Genomic DNA, 16,487 nt, shown 5'->3' with positions numbered 1-16,487 from the left:
GTAAGTTCGGTAGATTTCAAAATCGGTGAAAATTAGACAAAATTGGTGATTGAAACAGTCCGAGTCATAAGTATTTATGTAAGATTTATTGCTGGCCTCTGCGGTGTGTGGAAGTGGCGTAACAACATGATCGTTGACCTCATCCTTGGACCATTCAGGTAGCATGGCATAAGCTTCGACATGATTAGGATGAACTGGTTCAGTTTGCTGGTACAGAGACATTGGATGATAGCTTGTTTTTTATATCTCTTTGGAAATCACCTCCCCTAGATTTGAAAAGCTTAACACCGACGGAAGCTTTCGCGATGGAGATAACTGTATGGGTGGAGGAGGGTTGCTGCGGGATGGCTCGGGGAATTGGATTCTTGGTTTGGTGTATTGAGTCATGGTAATGCTGGTAATCTGTTCCTCACGGAAGCTTTAGCCTTGAGGGATGGGATGCAATTAGCTTGGAATCATGACCACCGGAGAGTTCTTTGCGAGGTGGATTGCACTGGAGGATGCTCGAGTGAGATTACACGAGCATGCAGGGGTCTTGCTAGCGTGAGTTGCAAAATAGGAACGAGAGGTGTAGCCTGGCTTGGATTAACTGGGAAGGTAATGCCCTGCGGATTGGGTTGCGCGTGATCTCTTGTTCCGAGTCTTAGAGAGCTGGTTGATTCCCCCACGAAGCTAGAGTACTTTCTTTTGAATGATAGGTTGGATTTGTGCTAGCCTTCATGTTTTCTTTTTGCTTGTATGTTAGCTTTTCAGTGTAAAAAAAATAACATAGTGTAAATATAATTTATAACTTGACATAACTAAACTAGAGCCGGAAGAAAGTTATGTGTAAGAAAATTGAATTAAAGGATGAGCACGCTCAATGTAAAATTTGTTTAGACAATCAATTGATTTCGGTCAAATCATGAAATGTGTTTTTATTTTAATTAAAATTAAATTAAATGTAACTATTCATTCTACGTGGCATGATGTAATTGAATGATGGTGTATAAAACTATTTACACTGACAGGGCATGTCCATTAAACTCAACAAAATTAACCATAATTTTTAGTTACATAGGAAAATAATTAGACAATTTCTCTTGTACAATTTCTACTATTCTAATATTTCCCATTTCATTTTCTTCACCCAATCCAATCCAAACAAAGTCTAAGAACTGCTGGCCAAATTTTTCTCAAAACGGCGCCGTTTAGCTCATAGGGTTCCAGAGAAAGACACTCCTCCTTTCCTCGCTTCTGCGTGCGCCACCACCACGATCCGCCGGCGAGCTACTCCACCCCATCCCTCTCTCCGATCCGGCGAAGTTTCCTTCCACTCTCTCAGCCTCTCCGTCAACGCCTTCTTCTTCCCCGCAAGCTCCATACAACAGTGAGTTATACAAACTTCCCTTTCCCCGCTAGTTCCTTCTTCCCCATTTTCCTGCTGTGTTGTTTATTCTCCATTTCTCAGTTATTCTCTTACTCTGAGCCTCTGTTCATTACTTCACTACTGTCATTGTATGGTTTTCAATCTTGTTATTGTGTTTTCAATTTTCATCATGGATAGAATTTTTGACAATCTTTTCTATAGATTATATTTTACAATTCCTCAGACCCATTTGCTTCACTAAGTGATTGGTTGTCGAAAGTTTTGAACTTGATTAAGTTTTGTGTTTAATTAGGAAGAATGAGGCCTACGCCGATGCTTAGGGCGATTAGCCAGCAGTTTCTCGGAATTTTTGGCGACACGGCGAATGCTGTTGCTAAGAAACCGCCACCGCCTCCTCCCGCGCGCAAGCCGGCGTTTATAGATGCGTTCCTCTACAAGATGAAAAAGAACAAGGATCTTCTGACGAACAAGACTATTTGGTCGCGGAGATCCACTATCTTGCCGGAGTTTGTTGATACCACTGTCAAGATTTACAATGGGAAAACCACGGTTCGTTGTAAGATTACGGAGGGGAAAGTGGGTCATAAGTTTGGAGAGTTTGCTCTCACCAGGAAACGCAAAGTTAAAGAACACTCCAACACCAAGCAAGTTAAGCAGCTTAAGAAAAAGAAGTGATTGTTTTTAATCAACCTTTTGTGGATATTTTCTTTTCTGCTGTTGTTTACATCAATGTGGTTCTTTCTTAGACTCTCTAGAATAGATTGCTGTTGAAGGCATGACATGTTTTTTTGGGATAAAGAGTATGGCTTCTGTTCTATTCTATCTTAAGCATTTAACTTCAGTTCCGGAAATAAGGATATGATGAATTTTGATTATGTTTTCTGCTCAATCAAGTGGGTTCTTTAACTCTTGTATGATAGATCACTGATTGATGAGTTTAAGCTCATGAGGAACTGAATTTTATGTTTGTTTGCTGAGTATCCTGCCAAAGCATAGGGATGTCATCATCATTGTGCTGTGTAATTATGTGGCTATGAACTGGTTTTCAGAGCGCTAATTTCCTTTAGGATTTATCTTTTATTAATGTATTGGGCGTTATTCCTCTGCATAAGAATTTAAGATAGGGAAATATGAGAAGATTCAATAGTGAATCTTATCAATCAATCATGCATTTGTTTACTTAATTACCAATAATTGATTTCACTGCTGTTAGGTTAAGTAGTTATATGTATCAGGTTAATTTGCGCTCATCCTGATTGTTGCTTCTTGAACATATTTGCTTCTCAAACACTGAACACTTCCCATTACTGCTTAAATGGAGAGGATGAAATACTGTTCTGGGGGTTGGCGGTGAGAAAGAAGATCATACATGTGATAATTGTTTTATGATTAAATCCTCAATGTAAAAGTAGAACATCTATAATCTTTCTTGTTCAATGGCTTAATCATGAAGATGACAACTACTAATGAAGAGAAGGGGGGGGGGGGGGGGACTTAGACTTAGAAACATCTGGTTAACTCAATTCTTCTTCTTAGTCTATTTTAACTTGTACTGAGGCTTTTTACTTTCAGTCAGACAGCTAGTTAAGTTTTTCTGTACATTTGCAAGCAGCTACATGCCCACATTGTCTAGGCTTTGATCTTTTGAGCATATTTATTGCCACTCTTAATTTGGGCTTCTTGTCTAATAAATGCATCTAACTGTTAACTAAAAGTATATATGCATTGCTTCTGCAAGTATGTATTCTCTGCATTATATCTTATCAAGGACATGCTTTTGCTCTGCCAAGCATTGTTAAATTGAGCTCAAGAATGTCGATAAGTATAACTAATAGCTAATGTAATTCGGTCAACGTCTATCTTGACTGATTTCCCTTCTATCTCGATTATATTTTTCCTTTATCAGACAGTTACTTGTTATGAAGAAGCCAGCAAAGTTGTTCAGGAGTTGGTTGCTTTCAACTAGCACATATGATCAATAGCAATTTAGCATACATATAATTTTGGGCATTTTGTTTTCTGTCATGGTCTTTGTTGTTTTAGATTGAGATCAAAGGGGAATTCTCCTCCCCCATCTTGAACATCCACCTCCCTGAAATTGCATATGATCATGTGATGCGGAATGGTGCAGTCATTAATTCATTTTGTTTTCTGTCATGGTTTTGTTGTTTTAGATCTAGTAGTCTTTTAAAGGACTTGGTACCACTTCAGATTCTGGAGATGGAATATTTAAATCCGGATATAAACATACTAAACCTTCCGAGTTCGGACCTGAATCATTTGCTTAATCAGCATAGATGTAGATAAAACCCAAGGTTAGTAGTATATAGGATGATCACCCTGAAGAATGTTGGAGTACAGAAAATTGCATTGGGGTTTTTAGGAGAATTTGAGTAAACCACAATCAGAAAGTTTATTTACAATACATTTTTAAAATCAATTAGATGGCCAACAAATTAAAGGCACGTTTTCTACCTCCATAATGATAAAATACAGATCACCTATCATGCATTCATTCGACAATTAATCTGTTTTCCTCTTTGCATTGCTTCAATAGAATGCATCTAACTGTTAACTAAAAGTATATATGCATTGCTTCTGTAAGTATGTATTCTCTGCATTTTATCTTAACAAGAACATGCTTTTGCTCTGCCAAGCATTGTAGAATTGAGCTCAAGAATGTCGATTTACTAATAGCTAATGTAACTCGGCCAACGTCTATCTTTACTGATTTCCCTTCTATCCCGATTATTTTTGTCCTTATCAGACAATTACTTGTTATGAAGAAGCCACAAAGTTGTTCAGAAGTTGGTTGATTTCAACTAGCATATATGATAAATAGCAATTTAGCATACATATTAATTTTGGGCATTTTGTCTTCTGTCATGGTTTGTTGTTTTAGATTGAGATCAAAGGGGAACCCCCCCTCCCCCATCTTGAACATCCACCTCCTTGAAATTGCATATGATCATGTGATGCCCAAATGTCTAGCTAGGACTTGATGTCCAAATCTCAAAAGCAGAAGTCATTAATTCATTAATCTTTAGGCATACTTTGAGTATTGAAGTGAAAAAGGGTTATTTGAGACTTGTAAAAACTTGGTCAGAAGCAAGCCTTTGTGAGAGGCTGAGAGCTTATTATAAAGTTTACTTTGATTACAAACAAAAAAAAAATCCATCAAGTGGTCTAGTGTTATTTGGTTTGGCTGTTAGTGAAACGACTCGTTTTAGTGATATTGTGGGTTTAAGTTTTATGGTTAATTATTAATATCATTATTAGATATAAGAAAATAAGTTAAAAAAAAAAACTAACTAAGAAAAAACCATTGCAGCCCTTGTTACCAATTTCTAAGTTTTATAAAAAAAAATATTGAAAAGCATGTCCCTCACTCTCTCACGCTCCATTCCCGTTCCTTTTTCTTTACGGTTGAAAACCCTAGTGCGTTAAGTTTCCTCCACGCACGCCACGAACGCCCTGCACCTTTCATCTCCTTCATCAAGAGCCGCCAAGACATCTTCCGTCCCTTGATCCTATTCGCGCTCCATCCTTCTTCAGTTCCGTCGCCAACACATTGAGGGGTGTTGCGGCTGTGGGCTCCAAACATGATAGAGACGATGCGTTAAGCCATGTCGTAGTGGGGGTATGCCTTAGATGTAGAAGTTTTGTGCCGTAAAGAAGAGGTGCACTGCTGATTTCATTGAGATGAAGCCAATAAACCGCAAAACCTCCTTCGCTTGTCGCAGCAACAGTAAAGAGAGCAAAGGGTCTTGAAGTAAAGTATGTAAGTGATGAACAATGCGGAGAAGGTAATTGTTTGTCATAAGATAAGCGGAAGATTATGATTTGCCATTATGTCATTCCTAAGTCTGCATAAATCTGAGTTTAAATCTCTTCTGTTGCTTAGTTTTTCCCATAGATTCAGTGAGCAACCAAACGAAAATGGAGTTCCTATGGTTGGTGTGAAATCATGGCCCTTGGAATGTCTAGCTGGCAGCTTGCATGTTATTGCTCCAAAACGTTTTGTCACGGGAAAGAAACCAAGTCAGGTGCATTATATATTTGTGTTTTGCATCCTAATGATTATATGGCCATGATGCTTTTTCATGGTGTATTGCTCTTGATCATGAACTGAAAGTGAAATCTATGTCTGATTATGTTTAGCTTTAGATGATACAAAGAAAGATGCAAATGGCTTGAATTAGATTTGGGTCATCCAAGGATTTGATAGCTACTAGCTCATTCGAGTATCTTGGAGATGTCGGGAGCAATCGTTTTAACTCCTCATACTAGTGAGTGATTTTCCAATCACTGTGACTTACTTTTAATAATTATACAACTGATGATTTGATTATTTTAGCATATTGCATATTTATTTAAATTGGGGAAACATGCTTTACAATTCGTGAATTATCTGAAAGCTGGTTTTATGAAAATGATCTGAGTCTGATTCTGAACTGACATGAGAAAACAATTTATATTACCTTGATTTTGGAAATTATGTGAAACTGAGGTTATGAACTTGGAAAGTTGATTTTGAGACTTTGATGAGACTTGAACTAGTTTGAGAAAACGGTTTTGGGGATCCTTGATAGAACCCCGTAGCCGTTAACGGAGGTAACGGCCTAGGTGCACCTAGCTAGCTTGATTCCGGGAGGAGAGGGCTATCCGTTAGATGGAGCCGCCAGTGCACGGAAAGGGCTATCAACGAGATGTAGCTTCCCCCGATGATATGATACGATGCGACATGTGATATGAGAGAGGAAAGGGCTATCCGTTAGATGGAGCCGCCCCTATCGGAGAGGCCATCCCTTAGGAGGAGAGGGTTATCAACAAGATGGAGCCGCCTCACGGTTCTACATGTGTGACCCTATTAAATTATATTTCTGATTTTGAAATGTTTTCATATGATTGACATGATTTTTATTCAGTTTCATTGAAATTGTTATTTATAAACTTGACAGTTTGATCATCTCTTATTTAAAATGATTCTTATTAACTTTGTTAATATTATATATATTACACACTCTGAACTGACAGTGAAAAACTCGTGCTTCATATGTTTCCCCTTCCTGTTCATGGTGGTTGTTAAATCCTCACTAAGTCTTTGTGACTTACCCCATTCCTTAATTCCATCCACAGGAAACTGAGTAGCAGACTGTTGTCAGATTCAGATCGTTCGGCTTATTTCGTTTATAGGCCTCATTGGAAGGTTGTCATTTAATTGTGTCTGTTGTCGGTCTTTGTCATTCTGCAGCTATAGGGGAGTCTTTGAGGGGATTCAGTCTAACTTGTTATTTATTGTTTAAATTTAAGATTTAGCACATTAGTGCTGGATTTGAAATTTATGTATTCTTGGAATTTTAGTTATGATAAATCTCAATTGTTAGATTTTATTATTTTGGAGATATTGATATTACAGGAAAGATTCTTTTGGATTTATATAAATTACAGAAAACATGTATAATTTTGGAAAATTGTTTCGGGAAGTGGTTTGGGTTAAATAGGCTTGCCAGGCTAAGGTGATAGTCTGTGCGCCGGTTACGACTTAAGATTTTGGGTCGTGACAAAGTTGGTATCAGAGCTTTGGCTGTAGGTCCTATTAGCTGCAGACATGAGGTAGTGATAGAATCTTTCTAGTAAATTGTGAACCGCGGCACAACTTACTTCAAAGATGCTATGAACGCCCCATGAGAGTCCTAAAGTTGTTTCCAAAGTGTGATTTGAGTTTGTTCCTCATTCACTGAATTCTGAGTCATGTGTTATGTTTGATGAATATTCTTTCTCAGTGAGGATGCCACCTAATTTAGGATTTTTATTTGAAGACGATTAGCTTGCTAGAACCCTCTGTAAGACAATTTATGGTCGGCAGTGTTCGACAGTGTAGTGCATGGCAAAGACCATCGCATAAAGACGTTGGTTGTTTGTTGATGTAGGAATTGTTAAGGTGCTTATATCGAGACAATGAAATTCATGAATGATAAAGCTTGCAACTGGTTTGAAGGGATTACAACATGATGTGAAGCGATGTATTGGAGTTGTTATTGAGCAGCGACAAGAGAACCAACTCGAGATAATTTAGGAGTGTTGACCAAGGGTTAACAAAAGGAGCAACAACGAGTAGATGTCATTGGAGAGATTGCTGTCATATTGATTGTTCACATTAAGCTTAATTCTCACGTTTTTCTAGTACTAGTGCAAGCGTGGATCATAGAGGTTTATTGATGCTGTTGAGAGTCTGTGGAGAGCACTTGGATGCTCACACATGCAATAGAGTTAACATCATTCGAGTTGAAGGTTGCAGAATATGATTGCTTTGATGACTTTGTGAGTACGAGAGCGGTAAAGGATTTGGTAGTCGAGGTCAGAAGTCAAGCTTGAGTCATTGTTGTTACTCGTCAGGATACTCTAGAAACCAATGGAGCGGTCACGAGATTAGTTCGATATGTCCTTGAGATATTCATGTTTGTTTGATCCTAAAGCTATGCTCTCTTTGGTATAATTGTTGTTCACTTCTTAACTTAATACATTATATCCTTTCTGAACATGACGTTGATTGTTGCTACACCTCTTAGAGAGTTTTTGATAGATGATTATGTTCATTGTTAACTTGAGGCATCCATTAGGGATTGAGAATTGTTGGAAGGAATCATAACTTTAAACATTGTTGACTTTGATGTGATCTCTAGGCATCATGATGATTTGGACTGGCATAGCAAAGTAATAAGATATGAATTATCTAGAGAGTTTCTTTCTTATTCAGGGAGAGTGAAGTTGGGAACCATGTAATCTAATTTTAGTGTCGAAGTTAGAAGCTTACTAATGAAGGGTTGTCATGGATGCTTGACTTTGGGTAAAAGGATACTCAAGCAGTTGAAATAAAAACAGAAGAGGTTCTCGTAGTGTGTGAAATTCTTAATGTATTTTGGGAGAATTTCCTGAGGTACCATAAAGTTTTCCATATATTTGGTTCTTGACACTGGCTTTGTTTGTGAAGAAGAAAGATCTACTATGTTGTTATGTGATGACTACATGCAATTGGATTATGTGACAATACCTAACAAATATCTTTTACCTCATTTAGATGAATTGTTTGATTGGTGATAAAGAGCGCAATATTTTGAAAGAAATAAAAAGAAAGGGACTTGGTGATGTTTAAAGTGACTATGTTTCACAGTGTCCAATAGACTTTGATGATGTTTTACAATTTTAATATTGGTTGTGTGTGCTTAATAGGAACCCTGTTTTACAGTTTCACAGTTCCTATGTTTCATAGGAACTCTGTTCTGTTCAAAGGTGGGGGGGTTGGAATATCCATTGATCATATCAAGTTTAGATCATGGTTGTGGCTTAAGGCCAGGAATAAATGGTTTAGCGCTTCATTTATGGAATGGATAATGAACTCTCTTTGTTATCTGGAAACTACATAAATTCAGCCAAGATCTCTGATCGTTTGGTCTCTTGTCGTGTTGCTGTGAAACTGGTTTAGTGTTGCTGTCGGTTTAAATTTGATTGCGCTGGTAGAGTGATATGGGATTATAGTGATCCAATTCAAGGTCCATTTCTGTTGGAGAAACGTGGCTTCCAGAAATTAGTTAGGGACGCTAATCTTCCTTGGTTCTTAAGAAAGACATAGTCGATTTTGTTTCTAAATGTTTTGTATGACATGGATTGAAGGATAAGCACTAAGAACTAGAAGAGCTAGGTCAATTATCGAGATATCACTATGGAAGTTGGAAAGTATTGTTGTGAATTTGGTGACAAGTTTTCTTAGGATCAAAGGTTATGATTACGTTTAGGTAATCATGGATTAGTTGATTAAGTTTGCATACTTCTTATAAGTGGACACTACTTACATTGCAACTCAATAGGCTACGTGTTGTTTGGATGAGATTATTTCTGGCATGGTGTACCCTTAGTTATAAGTTCATATTGAGGAGCTATATTCACTTTTTAGTTTTTCAAATCGTTTCAAACTGCTTCGGGAACTCACTTTACAATGAGGATAGGTTTCCATTCCCAAACAGGTGGCCATTCTTAGAGACTATTCAAATCTTATAGGATATGTTTCGTGTTTGTGTTTTAGACCTTACAGATAGTTGTAATGATTATTTAACCCGGATCAAGCTTGATTATAATAACAATTGTCAGTCTTGTATTCAGATAGCCATTTGAACCTTTGTAAGGTAGGGGATGCAGTAATCGATAGATTGGTTTAAATATGAAGAAACTAAACTTGTATGTCCATACCCTATCCAAGATGCAATGGATAAGGTTAAACTAGTTTAAATCATTTGGGTACAACTCTAGGCAAGCAAAAGTTTTAGGCAGATAGGAGGTGACCGTGTGTTTTAAGTGTTTCTCAGATAAAAGTAGTGGTGCGGTTTGGTAGAGGGAAAATGAGTCTATGATTGATTGGGTCGTTTGAGATATGGGAGTAGTTGGCCCTATGGCTTATCGATTGACACTTCTACCAAATCTTTATACCAAATCTTTATACAGTTCATAAACTTTTATGTTTATATGCTTCAGAAATACCTCTAAGATCCTTCTCTTGTTATTTGTAATGAGGATGTATTGTTAGATGAACCTTTACCTTAGATGGAGTTTATGGTAGGAATAGTGGATAGAAAGGGTGTGATGGCTACATTTTAAGGACATTGGTTTAGTAAAAGTTCTTTGGCGAGGACCATCAAGTGAAGAGACGACTTGGGAAATTGAGAATATCATGCGTGATAAGTACCCCCAATTGTTTGAGTCTCAAGGTTAGTATGACTTTAAAATTCGAGGACGAATTTTCTATAAGGGGGGAAGATTGAAACGACTCGTTTTAGTGATATTGTGGGTTTAAGTTTTATGGTTAATTATTAATATCATTATTAGATATAAGAAAATAAGTTAAAAAAAAACTAACTAAGAAAAAACCACTGCAGCCCTTGTTACCAATTTCTAAGTTTTATAAAAAAAAAATATTGAAAAGCATGTCCCTCACTCTCTCACGCTCCATTCCCGTTCCTTTTTCTTTACGGTTGAAAACCCTAGTGCGTTAAGTTTCCTCCACGCACGCCACGAAGGCCCTGCACCTTTCATCTCCTTCATCAAGAGCCGCCAAGACATCTTCCGTCCCTTGATCCTATTCGCGCTCCATCCTTCTTCAGTTCCGTCGCCAACACATTGAGGGGTGTTGCGGCTGTGGGCTCCAAACATGATAGAGACGATGCGTTGAGCCATGTCGTAGTGGGGGTATGCCTTAGATGTAGAAGTTTTGTGCCGTAAAGAAGAGGTGCACTGCTGATTTCATTGAGATGAAGCCAATAAACCGCAAAACCTCCTTCGCTTGTCGCAGCAACAGTAAAGAGAGCAAAGGGTCTTGAAGTAAAGTATGTAAGTGATGAACAATGCGGAGAAGGTAATTGTTTGTCATAAGATAAGCGGAAGATTATGATTTGCCATTATGTCATTCCTAAGTCTGCATAAATCTGAGTTTAAATCTCTTCTGTTGCTTAGTTTTTCCCATCGATTCAGTGAGCAACCAAACGAAAATGGAGTTCCTATGGTTGTTGTGAAATCATGGCCCTTGGAATGTCTAGCTGGCAGCTTGCATGTTATTGCTCCAAAACGTTTTGTCACGGGAAAGAAACCAAGTCAGGTGCATTATATATTTGTGTTTTGCATCCTAATGATTATATGGCCATGATGCTTTTTCATGGTGTATTGCTCTTGATCATGAACTGAAAGTGAAATCTATGTCTGATTATGTTTAGCTTTAGATGATACAAAGAAAGATGCAAATGGCTTGAATTAGATTTGGGTCATCCAAGGATTTGATAGCTACTAGCTCATTCGAGTATCTTGGAGATGTCGGGAGCAATCGTTTTAACTCCTCATACTAGTGAGTGATTTTCCAATCACTGTGACTTACTTTTAATAATTATACAACTGATGATTTGATTATTTTAGCATATTGCATATTTATTTAAATTGGGGAAACATGCTTTACAATTCGTGAATTATCTGAAAGCTGGTTTTATGAAAATGATCTGAGTCTGATTCTGAACTGACATGAGAAAACAATTTATATTACCTTGATTTTGGAAATTATGTGAAACTGAGGTTATGAACTTGGAAAGTTGATTTTGAGACTTTGATGAGACTTGAACTGGTTTGAGAAAACGGTTTTGGGGATCCTTGATAGAACCCCGTAGCCGTTAACGGAGGTAACGGCCTAGGTGCACCTAGCTAGCTTGATTCCGGGAGGAGAGGGCTATCCGTTAGATGGAGCCACCAGTGCACGGAAAGGGCTATCAACGAGATGTAGCTTCCCCCGATGATATGATACGATGCGACATGTGATATGAGAGAGGAAAGGGCTATCCGTTAGATGGAGCCGCCCCTATCGGAGAGGCCATCCCTTAGGAGGAGAGGGCTATCAACGAGATGGAGCCGCCTCACGGTTCTACATGTGTGACCCTATTAAATTATATTTCTGATTTTGAAATGCTTTCATATGATTGACATGATTTTTATTCAGTTTCATTGAAATTGTTATTTATAAACTTGACAATTTGATCATCTCTTATTTAAAATGATTCTTATTAACTTTGTTAATATTATATATATTACACACTCTGAACTGACAGTGAAAAACTCGTGCTTCATATGTTTCCCCTTCCTGTTCATGGTGGTTGTTAAATCCTCACTAAGTCTTTGTGACTTACCCCATTCCTTAATTCCATCCACAGGAAACTGAGTAGCAGACTGTTGTCAGATTCAGATCGTTCGGCTTATTTCGTTTATAGGCCTCATTGGAAGGTTGTCATTTAATTGTGTCTGTTGTCGGTCTTTGTCATTCTGCAGCTATAGGGGAGTCTTTGAGGGGATTCAGTCTAACTTGTTATTTATTGTTTAAATTTAAGATTTAGCACATTAGTGCTGGATTTGAAATTTATGTATTCTTGGAATTTTAGTTATGATAAATCTCAATTGTTAGATTTTATTATTTTGGAGATATTGATATTACAGGAAAGATTCTTTTGGATTTATATAAATTACAGAAAACATGTATAATTTTGGAAAATTGTTTCGGGAAGTGGTTTGGGTTAAATAGGCTTGCCAGGCTAAGGTGATAGTCTGTGCGCCGGTTACGACTTAAGATTTTGGGTCGTGACAGTTAGTATGATTCAAGATTTGCTTTTATACGCCTTACAGACCATAGACTTTCAATTCTGGGATCTAGTAGTCTTTTAAAGGACTTGGTACCGCTTCAGGTTCTGGGGATGGAATATTCCAATCCGGATATAAACGTACTAACCCTTCCGAGTTCTGATCAGCATAGATGTAGATAAAACCCAAGGTTAGTAGTATATAAGATGTAAAGATGATCACCCTGAATGCTTCCCAGAATGTTGAAGTACAGAAAACTGCATTGGGGTTTTAGGAGAATTTGAGAACATAGTTGATCACAGCTGCAATAAGTTTTGGGTAAATAGCCAAGTTCGTCCCTGAAAGTGTCCACCGCCTTCAACTTCGTCCCTAAACTTCTAAAATGACGCCCGTGGTCCCTGGAAGTGGCAAATCTCCCTCATTGATGGTCCTTCGTTAAAAAAAAGTAACTTCCGTTAACGGAAGTGTGACATGGATTTTCTTTTTTAATAAATCCATAGCTGATGTGGAATGTTAACGTTGTGGATGTTTGGGAAGGGTTCAATTTAGTCCTTCCAGCCCTTTATATGATGATGAACCCTAAAATCTCAAATTCCCCTAATTCGCATAACCCTAACCTTCCAAGCTTCCTTCGTCATTTCCTCTGAATTCTCCTTCCCTCTCTGTCGCAATTGAACCCACAATGAGTGGGAGCTCCAAGTCGCGGATTCAACCGAACAATTGCAGGAATTACAGTGCTTCTTCAAGCTCTCGTGTGCATGCTGTTGTTCCCCACTGCAAATGTGGTCAAGAGGCTGTGGTTAGGGTCTCGAGGACTGATTTGAACCCAGGAAAAGCTTTCTATAGTTGCTATTTACCTAAGGTTAGTAACTCTTGTTTCCAAAGTTTGTTCTCGAATATGGACCTGGAAGCTTCATTTTGTAACTTTGTTGTGTTTGTTTGCAGGGTCATGTGTCCAATTGTAATTTTTTTCGTTGGGTTGAAGAAGAAGGTGAAGTGGTTTCAAATGGGCAGAACCCTAACAACAATGATGAAGAAGTGAGGCTGTTGAAGGAAATTTTGATGCAGAATGAGACCTTGTTGCAGGAGGTAGTGATGATGAAGGAGATTATGCAGAAGAAGAATGAGTTTTTGGTTGAAGAGATTAGGATCATGAAGGGAATTATGCTGAAGAACAATGACACTCATATGCAACAAATTCACTTCATGAAATCATGTGTGATATTCATGGGATTTGCTGTGTTGTTTATGGTGTTTTTGAAACTGTTTGTGTAGAATGAGTGAACCTAGGGGAGAGGGGGGGAGGGAAGCAGTTTGTAATCATGTATTGTTTTTCTGTATTAGTCTATTGAACTCTATCAATGAATTTAAATTTCTATCACAGTATACCAATGAATTTTAATTTCTCAGCATACATAAACAACCTGCTTATAACATAAATTTTGCAACATACATAAAGAACCTGCTCAACATACATAAACAACCTACTTATAACAAAATTTTTGCAACATACATAAACAACCTGCTCAACATACATAAACAACTTGTTTATAACATAACAAGACAACTTGTTTATAACATAAACAAAGGGGCTACTAGGCCTTTCATGCAAGATAACTTAACTGGCCACATAACCATAATAAGTAGCTAACAAGTTTCAGACAAGATCCCAAGAAATAACAACTTTCCACCATCATACTAATGATGGGGATACCATAGAGCACTATCAAAATTAAACCACACGTTTGAGACATGATTAAAAAAAGTACAACTTTCCACCATCATACTAAGGATGAGGATATCAAAAAGTAATATATTAATGAAACCTAAGCATCTTCATTAGGGCCTCCATGGAACTGAAGGAGTTGGCATGAATTTCATAGGGTCTCCATTGAGCTGTTGATTAACTGGACCTGGACCTGGTGGAGGTGAACTCCTCCTACCTTGGAAATTTGGCTGGACTTGGGGAGGAGTTGGGTTTGATTGGCGTGGAGGCCTAAACATTGGAGCTCTAATAGGGGGTGGCCTATACCCTCCTATGGGAGCTCTTATGACAGTTGTTGAAGGCCTATGCACAATTCCAGTGGGAGCATTGGGCCAGATAACATATCCAATAGGGGCAGGTCCACGGGCTGGGGCATGAGCTGATGCAGGCCTATGGGGAATTGGAGTGGGTTGGCTTTGTAGAGGTGGAGCTTCAGGAGTTGGCTGGCTTATGACTTCAGGATTTGCACCTCTCCCACCTCTTCCATCTCTTCTTCCTGTACCACCCCTTCTTCCTGTACCACCTCTTGTGCCCCTACTTGAACTCCTTCTTGCTCTGCCACCTCTAGCTGCTGGAGTGGGCATTGGATCAGCTGAAGCATTTGAAGTTCCCTACAACAAGAAATTAAATAGAATTAATAATTTCATTATAGTACAAGGAAGAAGTAAAATTGTGAGGATAATTTACCTCAGGTGCTGGATGTCTTGGCTGGGAGACATCAATCTCATTAGGTGCACTTTGAGACAAATCAATTTCAGTTTGCAGCCCTAGCTGTGCATCAACATTTTCAGTTTGCCCTGGCTCCTCAGGTGGTGGTGGAACCCAATTCCTGGGCATACGTGACACACCTTGGCGGTGGCAGCCCCTTGAGTTGTGACCTGTCAAACCACACCTTGTGCATGTAATGTCTGGATAAGTTCTTCTCAGCCTTGTCCTTGATCCTCCAGCCACTTGCTGCTCAGTTGCATCTCTTCTCCTCTTCCTCTTTGGCCTTCCAGCTTTCCTCTTTGGCACATTGGGTGGAAGTGGCTTAACATAATCAGTTGGCTCCCAGTATTGCTGGCTTCTAGTGGGGTGCACATAGAACTCATAAGTGCTTCTGTATGCCCCCATAGTCAGCCAAGCATGGCAATAATTTTCTGGAGGTTCATTCTTGTGTGCACATGCAGCAACCACATGCTTACATGGCATCCCAGTTAATTGCCAAAACCTACAGTGGCAGGTCCCATTTGAGAGATGCACACCAACTGTTTCACCCCAGCATTGCAGTTGATACTCATAATCATCACCATCTCCACACCATACTGGTGTCCATCCATTACTCGCTTCTTTCTGGTGCTCAAGTCTACTCTGCTGCAGTGGTGGAAGCATGCCTTGGTGCCCCCTCAGCTTCATCTTGTTATTGGCCACTGTCCTCATAATGTAACACCTCACTTCTTCCAGCAGAGTCAGAATTGGCTTCCCCCTATACTTGAGGATTTTTGCATTAAAGGCCTCACATGCATTGTTGCAAATGTTGTCAATCTTTGGATGGTCTCTGAAGTAAGCCTTAGTCCATGCTTCTTTAGGCCACTTGTTCAGATAGTTCCAAGCTTGGACATTCTTAGCTTTCAACTTGTCCATCTTATCATTGAACTCAGGGATTGTTCTTGCTCTAGCACACTCCCACACCACATTCTTCATCTCTTTGTCTTTCCATTGCTTTGTGAAGTTCCTCCATAGGTGCATTGCACAGAACCTATGGTGCACACCAGGCATAACTTCCTGCATTGCAGGAATAAGACCCTGATCGAAAACATAAAACATTCACATTAGTCCTTATAAGTCTCATGATCATTCCAATCAGTCCTCAAATGAATAAACAATCTTCCAAACAAGTCCTAAAAAATATAACAAATACTTAACAGAAAAAGTTACCTTCTGCATGTCTAAAATAAAGCACCATCCATACTGCTGGTAGTCACCCAAGTCAGCATGAAGTAGTTCCAGAAACCACTTCCAATTGTCCTTATTCTCCACATTAACTACAGCATATGCAATCACATAGAGGTGATTGTTTGCATCCTGGCCAACTGCAGAAAGAAGCTGCCCTCCATAGTAACCTTTGAGGAAACATCCATCAAGGCCAATGAGGGGTCTACATCCAGCTTTGAATCCCCTCTTACATCCATCCAGACATATGTAAATCCTCTT

The 16,487-nt window shown here is 38.8% G+C and overlaps 1 protein-coding gene and 1 long non-coding RNA gene across 4 annotated transcripts; both read left to right on the top strand.

Moving 5' to 3' along the window:
- The first annotated feature begins 1,122 nt into the window (after positions 1–1,122).
- On the top strand, positions 1,123–2,258 carry LOC130746078 (ribosomal protein S19, mitochondrial-like). Of its 2 annotated transcripts, none has more exons than XM_057598587.1 (2): positions 1,123–1,369; positions 1,666–2,258. In XM_057598587.1, exon 2 carries the CDS (start codon positions 1,667–1,669, stop codon positions 2,042–2,044), a length of 378 nt encoding a protein of 125 aa, XP_057454570.1. In that variant the 5' UTR covers positions 1,123–1,369; position 1,666; the 3' UTR covers positions 2,045–2,258. The 2 variants fall into 2 exon arrangements, with proteins under 2 accessions (XP_057454570.1, XP_057454569.1); XM_057598586.1 differs by having other exon boundaries at positions 1,126–1,369; positions 1,662–2,258.
- A 2,423-nt stretch (positions 2,259–4,681) lies between these two features.
- On the top strand, positions 4,682–13,848 carry LOC130746077 (uncharacterized). 2 transcript variants are annotated; one of them, XR_009022003.1, is made up of 8 exons: positions 4,682–5,175; positions 5,274–5,415; positions 5,531–5,658; positions 6,509–10,775; positions 10,874–11,015; positions 11,131–11,258; positions 12,109–13,391; positions 13,475–13,848. It is a non-coding gene; the product is annotated as an uncharacterized LOC130746077 (long non-coding RNA). The 2 variants fall into 2 exon arrangements; XR_009022002.1 differs by having other exon boundaries at positions 6,509–11,015.
- Positions 13,849–16,487: the final 2,639 nt, after the last annotated feature.

The sequence above is a fragment of the Lotus japonicus genome, chromosome 3, assembly GCF_012489685.1.
Source record: "Lotus japonicus ecotype B-129 chromosome 3, LjGifu_v1.2".
In the NCBI taxonomy this organism is placed as follows: Eukaryota; Viridiplantae; Streptophyta; class Magnoliopsida; order Fabales; family Fabaceae; genus Lotus; species Lotus japonicus.
Note: the sequence above shows the minus strand (reverse complement) of the source record. Positions and strands in the feature narration are given on the sequence as shown.

What these genes read in the sequence shown, in the direction of transcription:
- LOC130746078 (XM_057598587.1), top strand. Translation starts at nt 1,667, where the DNA reads ATGAGGCCTACGCCGATGCTTAGGGCGATTAGCCAGCAGTTTCTCGGA.